The sequence below is a fragment of the Hippopotamus amphibius genome, chromosome 5, assembly GCF_030028045.1.
Source record: "Hippopotamus amphibius kiboko isolate mHipAmp2 chromosome 5, mHipAmp2.hap2, whole genome shotgun sequence".
NCBI lineage: Eukaryota > Metazoa > Chordata > Mammalia > Artiodactyla > Hippopotamidae > Hippopotamus > Hippopotamus amphibius.
In genome coordinates, this window is record NC_080190.1 from 34625653 (window position 1) to 34641764 (window position 16112).

General features: G+C 40.9%; 1 protein-coding gene across 1 annotated transcript in view; it reads right to left on the reverse strand.

The window, feature by feature from the left end:
* The window catches only part of PLCE1 (phospholipase C epsilon 1), a 308646-nt gene that overhangs the window by 60931 nt on the left and 231603 nt on the right, over positions 1-16112 (reverse strand). The window contains exons 8-15 of the mRNA XM_057737203.1: positions 11620-11802; positions 10055-10172; positions 8497-8653; positions 5671-5793; positions 5442-5578; positions 2637-2875; positions 1072-1133; positions 219-384 (exon numbers count right to left, since the gene is read on the reverse strand). Of these exons, the coding sequence (XP_057593186.1) occupies positions 219-384; positions 1072-1133; positions 2637-2875; positions 5442-5578; positions 5671-5793; positions 8497-8653; positions 10055-10172; positions 11620-11802 (1185 nt within the window). The remainder of the gene's footprint in view (positions 1-218; positions 385-1071; positions 1134-2636; positions 2876-5441; positions 5579-5670; positions 5794-8496; positions 8654-10054; positions 10173-11619; positions 11803-16112) is intronic.

Sequence of the window (16112 nt, forward strand, 5' to 3'; positions counted from 1 at the left end):
AATAAAGGTTAAGTGTAGATGGGAAGAAAAGGAAACAAAAAGAAGTAAAGAAAACAACTGTGCGTATAGACAGTTTTCCCACACGTTGTGTTTCCGCACATTTCACAATTGATAGTGTATATGCTCTTCAAAGGAGTCTGGGGTCAGGGTTTTGTGACTTTGGGGTTTACGTAAATAAGGTTTAATGAAAACCACATTCCAAGTGAAATTCTCAGTACCTGGCTGTAGAGTTCTACTGAGGATTCTCCTTTGAGCTGATGGCCTGTGAGGTAGGTGTTGTGTGAAGATTCAATGTAATAGTAGGACAGGGGCAACTGCAGTTCTTTAATGTTCTCCTGCGACTCATCATTTTTTGAGGCAAAATTATCTTTATCCATCAGAAACCTAGAGGAAACAAAGTTTCTTAGAATCACGTGGGAAAATATATGCTCTTTTTAAAAAAAATTGAACTATAGTTGACTTACAATATTATATCAGTTTCAGGTATACAACCTAGGGATTCAGTAATTTTTTTTTGATTCAGTATTTTTATATGTTATACTCCATATGAAATTATTATAAAATATTGGCTATATTCACTGTGCTGTACATTACATCCTTGTATTGTATTTTTTTTTATTTTTATTTTTTTGGGGGTACACCAAGTTCAATCATCTGTTTTTATACACATATCCCCGTATTCCCTCCCTTCCTTGACTCCCCCCGCCTTCGAGTCCCCCCCTCCCTCCCCACCCCAGTCCTCTAAGGCATCTTCCATCCTCGAGTTGGACTCCCTTTGTTATACAACAACTTCCCACTGGCTATCTATTTTACAGTTGGTAGTATATGTATGTCTGTGCTACTCTCTCGCTTCGTCTCAGCTTCCCCTTCACCCCCCGCCCCCTCCCATACCTCGAGTTATTGTATTTTTTTTATACCTTGTAGTTTGTATCTCTTAATCCCCTTCCCCTATCTTGCCCCTCTCCCAAACCCTCTCTCCACTGGGAACCACTAGTTTCTTCTCTGCATCTGTGAGTCTGTTTGAAAAAATATATGCTCTTAAATGATGGGCAAAGATATTTTAAAAGTTACCTTGCGAATCCTTCAAATGACATCAGGCCCTGATGACACATACTAACACTAGGCTCAAACTTCTGCAAGGGATACAAAAAGAGTGTTATTTAGGTAAAGGAAACTAAAGGGAAAAAACCACCACATCATTTTTTAAAACTGTTCTGTTTTCATCAGGAAACATCTAAACCAAATATTTGAACTAATTTAGTTATGTAGTGGTAAGGTGTAGTTTTTTTAGTCCAAAAGAAAACATTTATTATGTGTGAGTTTATTATACGAAGCATATTTATTTAAGAGAAAAAAGGAGAGCGGGAGAAAAGAATAAGGCTGATTTAGACGAAAACAAACGGTATCCGTTTATGCAGGTGAAGATGGGGAGCATAACAGCAGCTACCACAGAGCTGGTGGCGGGTGAAATGCGGGGATCCACACAGAGCACCCGGTACAGTGCTCGCGCTCCATCATATCATGGTGAGCACACAGTCATGTGACCACAACCTTACACTTTCAGCACTGCTGGTGATCAAGTCCAGTTGCTGGCCAGCTAATCCACTGACACCCAATCAGTTGACAAGGGAGGCTGAAAACCTAGGCTAAGTCTGTTGCATGTGGCGCAGCCATAAGGAGCCGCCTTGCCCCCTACCTCCTGCCACCCCCTAGCGGAAGCCATCACCCGCCTCTCGCCTAGGTTACTGTGACAGCTTCCCACCGGGTCTCCCTGCTTCCACTCCTTCCCTAGCACAGTTTACACTCCACTGGGGCCAGAGTGACCTCTTAAAAACATAAATCACATCATGTTACTCCCCTGCTCAAAACTTTCCAATAACTTCCCATCTCACGTGGACTCGGGTGAAACTCCTTACCAAACTCCTAAAACGCCTGGATGATTTGGCCCCTGCCCACCTATCTGCGGTCGTCCCTCTGGCTTTTGTTATTCCTCACACACGCCAGGACTGCTCCTGCTTGCTACTCCCCGTCTGGAGAGCGCTTTCCTCGGACCTTCACAGGGCTCATGCCTTCAGGGCTCAGCGCGAGTGTCACTTCCCCAGAGTGGCCTTAGCTGGCTCCTCTCAGCTCTCCTGCATCACTCCATCCCCTTACTCTGCTCAGTTTGTTCAGAACCCATTATTACCTGCAACTGCATTCTATCTTTATTCATTTATTGCCTGCCTCACCCACTAGAATGTAAACTGCTTTGAAGGTCAGCACTTGATCCTATTAACTACTGTATTTCCAGGTCCTAGAGCAGAGCCAGGCCCACAGGAGGAGCTAATAAACATTTGTTAAATAATCAAAGTGGCTGACAACCTAACTACTAATTCTACTGCATGTTCTAGAACAGCTATCACGTACTGATTCCTTACAGTAGTCACTGAGCAAGAGAAGGTTTAGGACCTATGTTAATCATATATTAAATAAGAACGCATATATTTGGTATGAAAAAAAAAAACACCCCAACCGTCTATTTCTGCCCTAGACTTAAAGGCACTGGAAAGAAGTATAGGAAGAGTAAATATTTACAGAAAATAATTAGAATAGTTAGAGGCTTTACACATTTCCTCGTACACAAAACAGGTACACACCTGGATGATGCTGAGGATTTCATCGTAAGTGTAGTGTTCTCCTTGGCAGTTCACTAGGAAGTCATTGAGTTGGAGGATGCCAACTCCAAATACGCCCAGGGATGTGCTCTCCACCCCAGTGCCATTTGTCACGATGCTTGCAGCAGCAATGGCATCAGATATCTGCCTCTGGTTGTCGGACAGCTGTTGTTTACTCTTAATGAATAACCCCAAATCCGAGACATTTCTGGTCAACAAATCTGAAACAGATCCACCCACAGAACACAGACAGGCTAGCCAGTATCTTTCACAAAATTCATTTTGGAGATAATGGTGCTGTGGAAACATTAAACTGGAGAAACTCTTCCCCTGATCTGTCTAAACAAGCCATCGAACTCAGTGCTTCTTCCTGGCTTCACATAGTTGAAGGAATAAAAAACAAAATGAAACAATGAACAAATAAAAGAAACTAAGAGAGAGCTAGGTCAAGCCCACAAGCTTCGGTATTAGATGGGAACTAAATGTAAATGCAACTGGGGACTTTAGGCTGAATTCAGACTTTGGTTTTTGAGAATGATTTCTTCTACATCTTTACGTTTGCAGAGACGGAAGACGTACCCTTAAGGTTACAGTTTTTCTGTACTTTAAAATTGTATTGTAAACATTTGTGTGCAGGTTTCTGTGTGAACATAAGTTTTCAACTCATTTGGGTAAACACCAAGGAATACAATTGCTGGATCATATGGTGAGAGTACGTTTAGTTTTTTAAGAAGCTGCCAAATTCTCTTCTGAGGTGGCTGTATCATTTCACATTCCCACCAGCAACGCCCTAGTTGCTCCACATTTGCACCCACTTTGGCATGGCCATTTTCACTCTAACTACCTTGGAGGACAGTCTGTCAGTTTCTTGCAGAGCTAAACACAGACTCACCATACAACCCAGCAACTGCATTCCTAGGTGTCTACCCAAGACAGCTGAAAACTTATGTCCATAAAAAACCTGCACACCAAATATTTATAGCAGCTTTATTTATAATTGCTAAAACTCAGAGGCAACCAAGATGTCTTTCAACAGGTGAATGGATAAACATCCACACAATGAAATATTATTCAGCAATAAAGAGATGAGCTGTCACACCATGAGGAGACACCGAGAAACCTTAAATGCATAATGCTCAGTGAAAGGAGCCAGTGTGAGAGGGCCACACTGTATGATCCCAGCTCTATGACATTCTGGGAAAGGCAAGACTGTGCAGATAGGAAAAAGATCAGTGGTTGCCAGGGGGTCAGAGGAGAGTCAGAGCAATGAAAAGATGGCACACAGGGGTTTTTTAGGGCAGTGGGACTATTTACTCTGTACACGACTATAATGGTAAATACATATATACTTTTGTGAAAACCCATAGAGTGTACAACACGAGCAGTGAACACTAACGTAAATTATGGACGTCAGTTAATACATCAACAGTGGCTCAACTGTAACAGATATACCACACAAATTCAAGATATTACTAAGGGGGGAACTGTATGTGTGTGGGGGAAGAGTATATGGGAATTCTCTGTACTTTCTGCTCATTTTTCAGTAAACCTAACTGTCCTAAAAAATAGTCTATTATTGTATTTTGTAATTAATTAATTAGCTGTGTTGGGTCTTCATTGCTGCACGCGGGCTTTCTCTAGTTGCAGCAAGCGGGGACTACTCTTTATTGTGGTGTGTGGGCTCCTCATTGCCATGGCTTCCCTTGTGGAGCACGGGCTCTAGGCACGTGGGCTTCAATAGTTGTGGCACATAAGCTCAACAGCTGTGGTGCATGGGCTTAGTTGCTCTGCGGCATGTGGGATCTTCCTGGTGCAGGGATCAAACCCATGTCCCCTGCATTGGCAGGCGGATTCTTAACCACTGTGCCACCTAGGAAGAAGCCCTATTATTTTTTTTAAAAGTGTAACTACTTCATTAATCCACAGTTATGCACATTTATGACTAAAGTTGAAAAAGGGTACTATTTTTAGCTTAAGTACAATATGTTTTTAAATAATTAAAAAACAAATGCGTGAAAGAGGAGAGGCTTTCTGTTTTTGCTTTTTTTAAAAAAATTTTTATTTATTTTTTGGCCATGCCTTGCAGCATGTGGGATGTGGGATCCTAGTTCTCTGACCAGGGCTCAAACCTGCGTCCTCTGCCTTGGAAGCACAGAGTCTTAATCACTGGACCACAAAGGAGGTCCCATATTTTTGGTTTTTAGTGTTTATAAGTTTCCAGCAAGAACAGAAGAGAAAAATAATAGGCTTAAAATGAATGGGTGGTGATGGTGATGGTGGTGGTGGTGAGTGGGATTGAGGAATTAGGCATTCTGGTTTGCATATTAGGAAAAATGTCCTGGGTGTTCAGACAGGAGTGCTCTGCTGAGGTCAGGAAAGACGCTTCTGTTAAAGGCAGACAGCTCCCACCCTGGGGTTGAACACCCACCTACCTGGAGGCAGGGAAGAAACTGGTGGTTCCCACCCAGGACTTGCCACACACCTTGTGGACTTTTGGAAATGAGTGGGAAAGGGTTTTTAGTTGTCAGAATGACTGGAAGGCTCTGTTGGTTAAATATTCCGGAATCCATGGACAGACTCACATGATGATGAATTTCCTTGTCCAAAATGCTAATAATTCCCTTCCCCATGATACCCCCATTAGAAACAGAATTCTCTAAGCATTTCAACAGGCTCCAGGGGGCAGCATGCTACGTGGGACAGCCTGCGGGTTTGTGTGATTGGATCTCTAACCTTCATGTTTCAGTAGAAAGGTCTCAGAGGGAACTATTAAGTTCTCACACAAACCTAGGTCAGGCTGAAGACCGCTGGTGTGTTCATCAATGGTCAGGTTGGTGTAGAGGGGGGCCGCGTCAGAGCTGGCTCGGTCGCAGGGCACAGCGTAGATGTCAAAGAGATCCTTCAGGTCCTTGCGGCTCCTCACACTGGGCGAGGGATGGAGAACACCTCACCTTTAGCGTTGCTATAACATGGCAGGGGGTCAGAGGAGAAAGGCTAAGAAGAAAGCCAGCCATACCTGAATGATTTGAACAGTTCAACAAATTCCACAAAACTCATGCTGCTGTCTGAAACCATGAAGCTCTGAAAGCCCTGCATTCCTCCTTTGATTCGCCTGTGCCAGCTGCTGCTGCTCCAAGCACTGCAACAAAGACATGGCCTTAATGGGCAGAACCGGGACCAGTTTTGTCATTCTGCCCCACAAGACGTTCTCTGATTAGCAACATGAACAAAAAGATGGACTGCAAGTCATTGAAGGTTTAGGTTCTTTTTTTTTTTCCCTTCTAAGCATTGCTTTAATTACATACATCTTTTCATTTCTCTCAAAATTAATCCACATCGCATTGGAGGAAATAAAACATTATACATCAAAACCAATTCATGTTTATAGCCTATTTAATAAGGGCACCAAGCTGAGGTTAATATCCCTCTACTATTCAAAACAGTTCTTTGAAATCACAGGTCAGTGGGAGGAAAAACCCCCATAAACTCAGTGGTTTTGAAGAAAAGTCATCTTAAAAAAGAGCTCCAAATTATTCAATCATAACTTATGGAAAATTATGCATGTTCTTTCCTATATTCTAAATTATAGAAACACATTTAAGAAGAAAATCTTGAATCTATCAACGTCTTCTCTTTTTCCTTTCTTAACCAGTTCTTAGATGAAAACAAGAAGGGCTTTTAATGCTAATGGAAAATGTGAGTCACAAAAATATTAAGGATGGAAAGAAGCCAACTCTGCCTAGAATTATATTTGCACCTGCCAAGGCTGTATCTATTTAATATAAAAATATCAGTCAACTGGGTCAAAAATTCAGCCTAGCTGTTTCACAATATTTTTTATTTTCTACACTGGTTCCCTGAGAGGAGAGTGTGAGAAATGCTTTGACTGGTTTTTGGTCAAATCAATGACTAGGATCTTTCTCTTTTTCTCATTTTTGTCTCTCATTTTTTACTTTTGAAATCTTTCAAGTACGTAAGAAAGCAGAGAGAATATTCTAATGAATAGCTAGTTTGTCCTCAATCCTGCCAACAGTGTCTGCTCATGGAAAATTATTTTGTGTTGACATCTGCAGGTCCCCTCCATTAATGGAAGAGTATTTCAAATGGATAGATTTATACTCTGCAGGCTTGGGCAGCCGATCGCCAGTGTGGGAAACAGGGTGGAGGCTCAGGGAGAGGAAGAAGGTCCGATAACAAGATGGCTGATCATCTGCATTTAGACAAGCACCTTCCCTGCCTGCCTTCCTTCTGGTTCCAGGTTCAGCCACTGTCTGCAGGCACCCATCTCCCTCTGACTTCAGGAAACTCTGTCTGTCCACTTGTTCCCTTCCTGGCCCCAGTCTTGCTTTCTCCTTGGAGAGGATTCAGGCTGACTTTTCTTCTCCTGCCTTGTCTTCTCGTTCTGGTTTAGAATACTTGGTGGACACTGCCCCCGTCCTCCTATGGCAGGGTCCTCTGATCTTGCATCTGGCATGCTGGTTCCTCTACTTTTACCTCTTTGAAAGCATTTTCTTCCTTTACTTTGTCCTTCCTTTTCCTTCTTATGAGTGATTGAAATAAAGGGAAAGGCCACTTAATTCAAGTTATCCAGCCATTTTATTTACCCAGGATACTGTACAGGCTGAAATATAATGTAAAGAGTTCTGATTCTTTGTAGCTTTAATTTTGTTACAAATCTACAAACCTTTTAAGAGTGGTAAAAAGAATTCTCATGTACTGGTGACCCAGTTTCATCAAGTGTAGAAATTATGTTTGTTATTCACTCTGTGAAAGGATGCTTCCCTTTAAAAGATGAGTCACTGTAGGGTTCTTATCGGTAGCAAGCTTCCCAGGAAGAAAGGAAAGGGTCCAGAGAGGTGGGGGGGGGGGGGTTGTGTGTGTGTTGTGTGTGTGTGTGTGTGTGTGTGTGTGTGTGTGTAAAATTAACGTTTCTAAAGCCAGTATCTGTACAGATGCAACATTTCCTCCTCCCATTCCTCTGTTTGACCAAGTAAAGAAGGTTTTATCATGGTTCTGTCTGGAATCTCTGCATTTCTTAAACTTCAGTGTGGGGCTGAGGGAGATGGTGTGGCATTCTGATTCCTTTGAAAGACTCTCATTTTAATATTATTTCTTCTGAGAGGGTAGCTGTTGTTTCAAATCTGTAATTTACATGGACCTTACAAAATAATTTACACTAATACCAGCTAAACCTATCCATCTTGCTGTAGGGCATTCATTTCTCTAGACATGTATACTTGTACATGAGAAAAGTGTTAGACATATTTCACCCAGTAGCAAAGGGTCAAGCTGCTTAGACTAAAATTTAATTTATTCTTCATTTAAAGCAGAGCTATCGGATAGAGCTTTCTGCAGTGATAGAAATCTTTACCTGCACTGTTCAGTACAGTAGCCACCAGTCACTGGTAGCTATGGAACACTTCTAATGTGGCTAGCGTGACTGGGGAGCTGAATTTGAACTTTTATTTGATTTTAATTCATTAAAATTTGAATTTAAATAGCCAGTTAACATTTTTTTTTTTCTGTGGCTAGCAGCTGCTATATCAGACAGTGCGGATTTAGAGACTTGCAGCTCGGGTTTTGTTACTGCTACTGACCTTTGAAGGGTTGGTCCATCAAAAAATGAGAAGCAATTACAGTAATATGAGAAGGTAAGAATACAAAATCAAGAAAATTAGGAGCTTTACAAAAATTGAGAGTTTTCAGTTTCAATGTGATTGTTAAGTCAAAATTAGAGACAGTCTTTCCATAGAGCACTGGAAGAAGATGCCCTTCTACACAGCCTTCTGAAGGATGTGAAGGATGTGAAGGGTCCTTCTGTTTTATCATGTTAAGGCCCCACCTGGACGGGCTCTTGTTTGAAGAAGACAGCACAGGGGAGGACACTGGCCTGATGGGAGATGACGTCCCGGCAGCCAAGTTAGGAGAGCCAGCCGTGGTCAAAGAGTGGGCTCTTCTGGAAGGGAGAGGGTTAGGAGGATTCGTGATGGCATTTGCCTCTGGGAGAGAGAAAGACAGAAGAGAGACAATGACTGTGATTATACGTGCCCTCAGAAATCAAATGAAAACCAAAGATGCTTCTGAGTGTCTGAGGAAATCAATCAATGTAGGCAATTAATGTAAAAGATACATCAAAATATTCTGAGGGGTTTTTAATCCTGGATACGCATCAGAATTATCTGCGGAGCGGGACTTCCCCGGTGGTCCAGTGGTTAGGACTCTGCGCTTCCACACCAGGGGGCACAGGTCTGATCCCTGGTCCAGGAACTAAGATGCCACGTGCCGCGAGGCCAAATACATACATCAATAATAAGCCAGTAAACGGTTAAATTTTAAGAAAAGAATCATCTGGGGAACTTAAAAAGTACATAGATGTCCAGGTCCCAGAAAGAGAGCATCTGAATCAGCAGGGCTCGGGAGTGGCTGGGGCACCTAGATATTTTTTAAAAGTTCTAATATCCAGCCAGTGGGTAAGAATCACTGGTCTAATTTATCAAGTTATATCTTTTATATCTAATATTCCTTCTCAACAATGGCAAGTTAATTAATGAGAATTTTCTTCTTAAGTACACGTGTTTATGAATTTGTGTCCGCAGAAATACCTCTTGGGTTCCATCATCTAGTGAAACACAAAGGTAGGTATATTTAATATCATAAAGAGTTTTGTTAAGGATGCCCACAATATTTAAATCATACTTTAAAGCCAAATGCATATTCTATTCCCCTAATATGTTGTTTCAGCTGAAAGATATTATCCTACCTTATTTCCCATACAACATATCCCATTTCTAATTCAAATCTTTGCTCAAGGGTCATACTTTTTATCAAGACCATAACATTCTTACTTGCTGTCTTCTTTGAGGCCCTGTAAACCTTCCTACCTAATTATTACTATTACTAATCAGTAGTCATGGTAATTATTTCTCAGCAGCCTGTATTCTGCCTTAGATTGTGAACTCCTCAGGAAAATGACCTCTTTCACCTTCATCTTTCTATCCACAGTACTTAATTCCGTGTCCTATGTATTCTAAGTTCTCAAAATTTTAATTTAATACTCATTAAGCATAAAATTAGATGAACCGAAATTCTGGAAATACAATTTTAGTTTCCATGTAAACTGTAATTGTGGTGGCTTGAGGAAAAATACACAATTATCTTTGTTTGTATATGTTGAGGTTTCGTGTACATCCTCCAGAAGTAGATATTGATTTGAGGTGAGATTGTGAATGTGGATTTGAGGAATCTTCTTAATATTTAAAAAGGAGAATTTCCTTTCCTGTTTAAACTTATTTGACTGTGCACTATTTTCTTCAGTAAAAAGTATAGACTCATAAAAAACAAAAAAACAAATGCATATATTTTCCCACAAAAAAATCTCAGATGTGAAGATGCTGCTTTACCTGATTCTTCTTGCTCACCAACGTCTTGAGGATCAGAACCACTCCGGCTCCGACACTCTTTGTGCGTTTTGGCCTTGCGGGTGGCCGTCTCGTCATCGGTCACCTCTCCACTCTCACCCTGGGAACACAAAACTCACAACGTTTCTCATTCTGTGTTTCTCTCCCATCACTGCTTAGTTCAGGCAGGTCTCTATTTTCTCACTGACCCACCTTCCATACCACCTCCACCTGATGAAACTAGTAAAGACCTATGTGAAGGCTGACCAACTATTCTCATGTTATATTTTTCCCAAGTGTTCTCCACTGTAATGCAGCACTCCTTGGGGGAGGGTGTGACAAGTGGAGGAAGAGGACCCCTGAAATCTGTGTAGAGACAGAGTTATGAAGCAAATAAAGTTCAACTTGGGCATCAACATATGTCTTAGGCATCCCATATGCAAACAGTGGGACTTCTAGTTAACCATGAAGAAAACATATTATCATGTTATAGTGACAATATAAATAATGCAATATATAATATATAGTGATACATATATATGTTTATCATAGTAAAAAACAGAACAAAGTTTTCCATCTTAACCATTTTTGTGTACAGTAGAGTAGTGCTAACTATTTGTACCTTGCTGTGCAGCAGACCTCTAGAACTTTCTCATCCCGCAAAACTGAAATTCTATACTTACTGAACAATGCCCCTTTTCCCCTTCCCCTTAGCCCCTGGCAACCACCATTCTACTTCTGTTGCTAAGAGTTTGACCACTCTAGGTGCCTCATGCTTATAAGTGGAATCATGCAGTATTTGTCCTTTCGTGACAGGCTAATTTCACTTAGGAAAATGTCCTCAAGTTCATCCATGTTGTAGCACATGGATGCAGTCCATGATAGGATTTCCCTCTTTTTTTACTCTAGGCCAAATAATATTCCATGGCATGTACATACCACCTTTCCTTTATCCTTCATTTGTGGATGCTTAGGTTGTTTCTCTTGTTAATAGAGTCTAAACTGAATTCTAGCCGTTTGACCCTCCAAGACCTTCCTAATCTGATCCCTGTTCCTTTCCAGCCTTTCCTTGCCCACCACAGAGCCCGTGCTCTAACTTGAAGCCTGAACCCAGGGCTCCATGTGCTTCCCTGAACAAGCCAAGCATTCATGCCTCTCTGCTGCCGCCTCTGCCTTGTGTTGTCTGCCTGGTAAATCCCCGCTGTACTCCAAGACCTACCTCTCACCTTCTCTGTGGAGCCCTCCCTGCCTGTCTCTCAGCTGCATACTTTCCTTCGCTCTGCTCCCACAGCACTTTGCAGACTGCTTGACAGGACTCACTTAGATCGCACTGTGTTTGTGAACATCTCTGTGTCCCTCTGTGGACCTTGACTTTTCCCTGGTGTTGACTCAGTTCCTAGCACTGGGCCTGGCATCCAGGTGGTGCTTGGTAAGCTCTTGTATATCATTTGTTCTTACACCTTATCCTGTCCCCAACTCAAATGACCTAAGGTAGTTTATGGTGATGTAGACCATACAGTGGTCCCGGAAGATTGGGTTTAATGCTTAATAAACAAGTAACACCCTACCCTCATAAGGATTTTCTTCTTCTTCTTGGTGGTGCTTATACCCAAGGTGTTGTTTCTCTGCATGTTGGGCTTCTCGGCACTCTTTGCTGATGTCCCTGGGCTGGGGTTTCGAGTACTCCACCGTCTGCCACCAAACAACTCCACAGCCTGAGCCAAAGTGGGGCCTTCATATCGTCCATCCTCCTGTAAAAGAGCCACATTCTGAACACATAAGGAAACAGCAAGCAACGGGAAAGTAAACATATTAAAGGCTTCTAGTATTAAGTGTCAGGACTCTCTGTTGGGGATTTCATCATGTCCTCTGTTGTCCTGGTCACACCCTGCTGAGTTCCAGTGATGTGCTTTAACACAGCAATGTTCAACTGGGATTAACAAAAAATCTCCCTTCCCAGTTTCAGAGGTTATGTTCCAGAATTATCACTGCAGGCGAATTCATTAAGATGCACTTTGCAAACCTAGGCAGAGGACTTGGAGGGTGTACATGTGTGTATGAATCTAAGTAAAATCAAGTTCTATTCGTTACTGTATCACTCTAGGTATATTTTCACCTAGCTTGATGCTTGGGACAGTCTGACTTGAAGTCAGAGCAGGTGGAGTACACAGAATTCACTTTGGAGGGCTCTGGGAGCACCTTGAGTAGTTGAGCTGCCATCCTCGTGAGTGACTGATATACAAGGATAGAGAGCCCAGGGGATGCATATTACGACGTTGTGAGCAGCAAAAAGATACTCAGTGGGTAGGTGATGGTTTACAATAGTTGCTTCTTGTAAGGCAACTCTATGTACCATGCATTGAATATCAGTAGGGATTCATTAATTCCTATTGATTAATGAATCAGTAATCCCTACTGATTAATGATCAATGGTCATCAATTCTCCTTATAAGTCAGGAAAGCCAGTTAAGAAAACTACAAAAAATCACATATGAATTGAAGACAATACTGATGATATTTCACAGGTTGTAGAAAAGGTACCTCTTAAAATTAATTTTCATTTACTATCTTTATTTTCTGCAAACTTTTTTAAAAATTTTTTTGGAGGTACACTAAGTTCAATCATCTGTTTTTATACACATATCTCCGTATTCCCTCCCTCCCTTGACTCCCCCCCACCCTCCCTCGAGTCCCCCCGACCCTCCCCGTCCCAGTCCTCTAAGGCATCTTCCATCCTCGAGTTGAACTCCCTTTGTTATACAACAACTTCCCACTGGCTATCTATTTTACAGTTGGTAGTAGTTAGTCCGCCTTTGAAATTCCACAGAAGTGCTTGTAAATAGACTTTGCTTTGTTGTAGATAATCTGCAAGTAATAAAGAGGCTTTGTGAGCGTGCGCTAGCTCCCTCATTCTAATGTTCAGTGACCACCCGATTCTATGACTTGAGTTGTGACCTCCCACTTCCTACATCCTGCTGTGGATCCCAGGATGCTGAGTAACTTGGGTACTGGATGATCTTTTGAATGACACTTGATGAAAACTTTTGGTGACATTTTGTTGTGGGTATCTGTGATTTATGCTTGCCTATGGACCCTTTCTCTTTTCTCTAAACATACCCCAATTTTATTTTATTTCCTTTTCACTGGATATAGTCTTGGGTCTATCAATCAAAGAGGAACATCTTCCCTTGACCAATGGTCGGGGATCTAAATAAGCCAATCAGAATCTCTTGTCCCTGGAAAATGAATCTTAAATGCAGTGATACAGAGAATGAAAATGGTTGGAGATGATTCCATCTGGTGCAGGCCTCCTGAAGAGAGTCCTGGCTAACAAGTCACTACAACTGACTCCAAAGTGGAGTAAATATTTCATGACACAATTTTATAAATAGATTTGAACTACCTTATTGCATAACATCCTCTGAAAGAAATCTTATAAAATTTTCATCTATGGGTTTTAAATAACATCTTTAAACATTTAATAGACCGCTTCATTAAAATTTAAAAGTTCTGCTCTGCAAAAGATACTGTCAAGAGAGAAGATAAGCCACAGACTGGGAGAAAATATTTGCAAAGAAACATCTGATAAAGGTCTGTTATCCAAAATATACAAAGAAATCTTAAAACTCAACAATAAGAACACAAACAACCCGATGAAAAAAATGGGCCAAAGACCTTAACAGACACCTCACCAAAGCAGATATACAGATGGCAAATAATCTCATGAAAAGATGTTCCACATCATATGTCATCAAGGAAATGCGAAATAAGACAAGAAACTGCTACACACCTATTAGAATGGCCCAAACTGAGAACACTGACAACACCAAACGCTGGTGAGGATGTGGAGCAATAGGAACGCCCATCCATTGCTAGTGAAATGCAAAATCATACAGCCACTTCAGAAGGCAGTTTGGCTTCTTACAAAACTAAACATACTTTTACTGTGTGATCCAACAGTTACACTCTTTGGTATTTACCCTAATGAGTTGAAAACTTATGTCCACACAAAAACCTGAACATGGATGTTTATACCAGCTTTATTCATAATTGCCAAAACTTGCAAGCAACAAAGAAATCCTTTAGCAGGTGAATGAACAAATAATCTGTGGTCCACCCAGACAATGGAATTTCGTTCAGCAGTAAAAAGAAAGCTATTAAGCTACAAGAAGACATGGAGGAAACTTAAATGGATACTACTAAGTGAAAGAAATCAATCTGTGAAAGCTACATATTGTATGATTCCAATTATATGACATTTTGGAAAATGCAAAACTACGGAGATAATAAAAAGATCAGTGGTTGCAGGGGGCTTAGGGAGAGTGGGGTGGAATGGGAGAGAGAGATGAATAGGCAGAGCATGTAGGATTTTCAGGGCAGTGAAAATGCTCCATATGATACTGCAGTGATGGATATATGTCGTTACATATTTGCACAAGCCCATAGGTACAGCATCAAAAGTGAACTCTAGAATGGACTGGAGGACACGGGGCTTCCCCCGTGAAGGGGAAGCTGGGATGAAGCCAGAGAGTAGCATAGACATAGATACACTACCAACTGTAAGACAGGTAGCTAATGGGAAGCTGCTGTATAACAAAGGGAGATCAACTCGATGATGGGTGATGTATTAGAGGGCTGGGACAGGGAAGGTGGGAGGGAGGGGATATGGGGATATATGTCTAAATACAGTTGATCCACTTTGGTGTACCTCAAAAGCTGGTACAAGAGTGTAAAGCAATTATATTCCAATAAAGAGCTTAAAAAAAAGTGAACTCTAAGGTAAACTGTGAACTTTGGGTGATTATGATGTGTCAATGTAGGTTCATCCTTTGTAAAAAATGTACCATTCTGGTGAGTGATGTTGATAATGGGGGAGCTATGCGTGTGTGCGGGCAGGAGGTTTATGGGAAATCTCTGTACCTTCCTTTCAATTTTATTATAAACCTAAAACTGCTCTAAAAAATAAAATCTTTAATAAAAAAATTTTAACAGACCCATTACCATGTACATATAAAAGAATCAGCCTCTACTTCTTTGGTTTTTCTAAATTCAGAACATCCTAACATGGGCCAAGCTTTACTTTTAATGGAAATATTTTAGGCCTGGAAAAGGCAGGAGGCCTTTGTTTAATCTTTAAAGGAGACTTTCTGGGAACTCAAATGAAGTTTGAATCTTTCTTTCGTTTTATACAAAACAATAAACTTGTTTGGGATGGATGAAAGATGTACCTCCTATTTTTAATTTAGGCTATTGTGAGTGAAGGTACATTCTCAGTTTTTGAAAACTATTCACGTGGACCTTGAGGATTAGGAAATTGATTCCTTAAAAAATATTCGCGTGCTTTTAACTTGGTATGTCTTTGCATATGATATCTTAAAGACTGTTAAATTAATCTAATTCTTTAAATAGACCCCCCTTTTTCACTTGAAGATAGCCAGAATCTGTTTCTGTTGCTTACAATCAAAGAAGTTTACTGATAATCCTGTGTATAACCTTCTCAGCTTCCCAGAGATCTTTCCAAATATATGTTATCAAGCTCTGCCCCTAACAACCTTGAGCCAAAGCTCATGATACCAGCCTTTCCTCCACATTCTACATCAAATCTCTGCACAGTTTACTTTCTTTTAATTTCCTGTATTCCTAGGCTTCATTACAAATGTCACTCTTTCTTCTTGTCTTTTGCTTTATCTCCTGCTAGCATTTCCATTAGATCAACTTCCATTCACTAGTACTAAAATACATATATTTGAAAGTAACTGTGCATACATTCATCACACAAAAGGACTCCGATGTCAGATTATTTTCTATATAAGCTGTTCTCAAAGTGGGGATAAAGAAAGAGTCTTATAGGGCTGTTAACATAAGCTTGGAAGAAATCAAGACTTCTCATACATTTTTTTAACTTACAGATACCTTTAAAAAGGTTTCATTTGTACTTTGGGACTCCTCAGAGCTTTAAATGTGCTAAGCTGTCACCAAGAGGGAAATTTAGTGTGATGCCTATTTGACCTTTTGTTCTCCAAGTACAAAATTAGCATCTTTTTTTATGGTCCCTGAGACA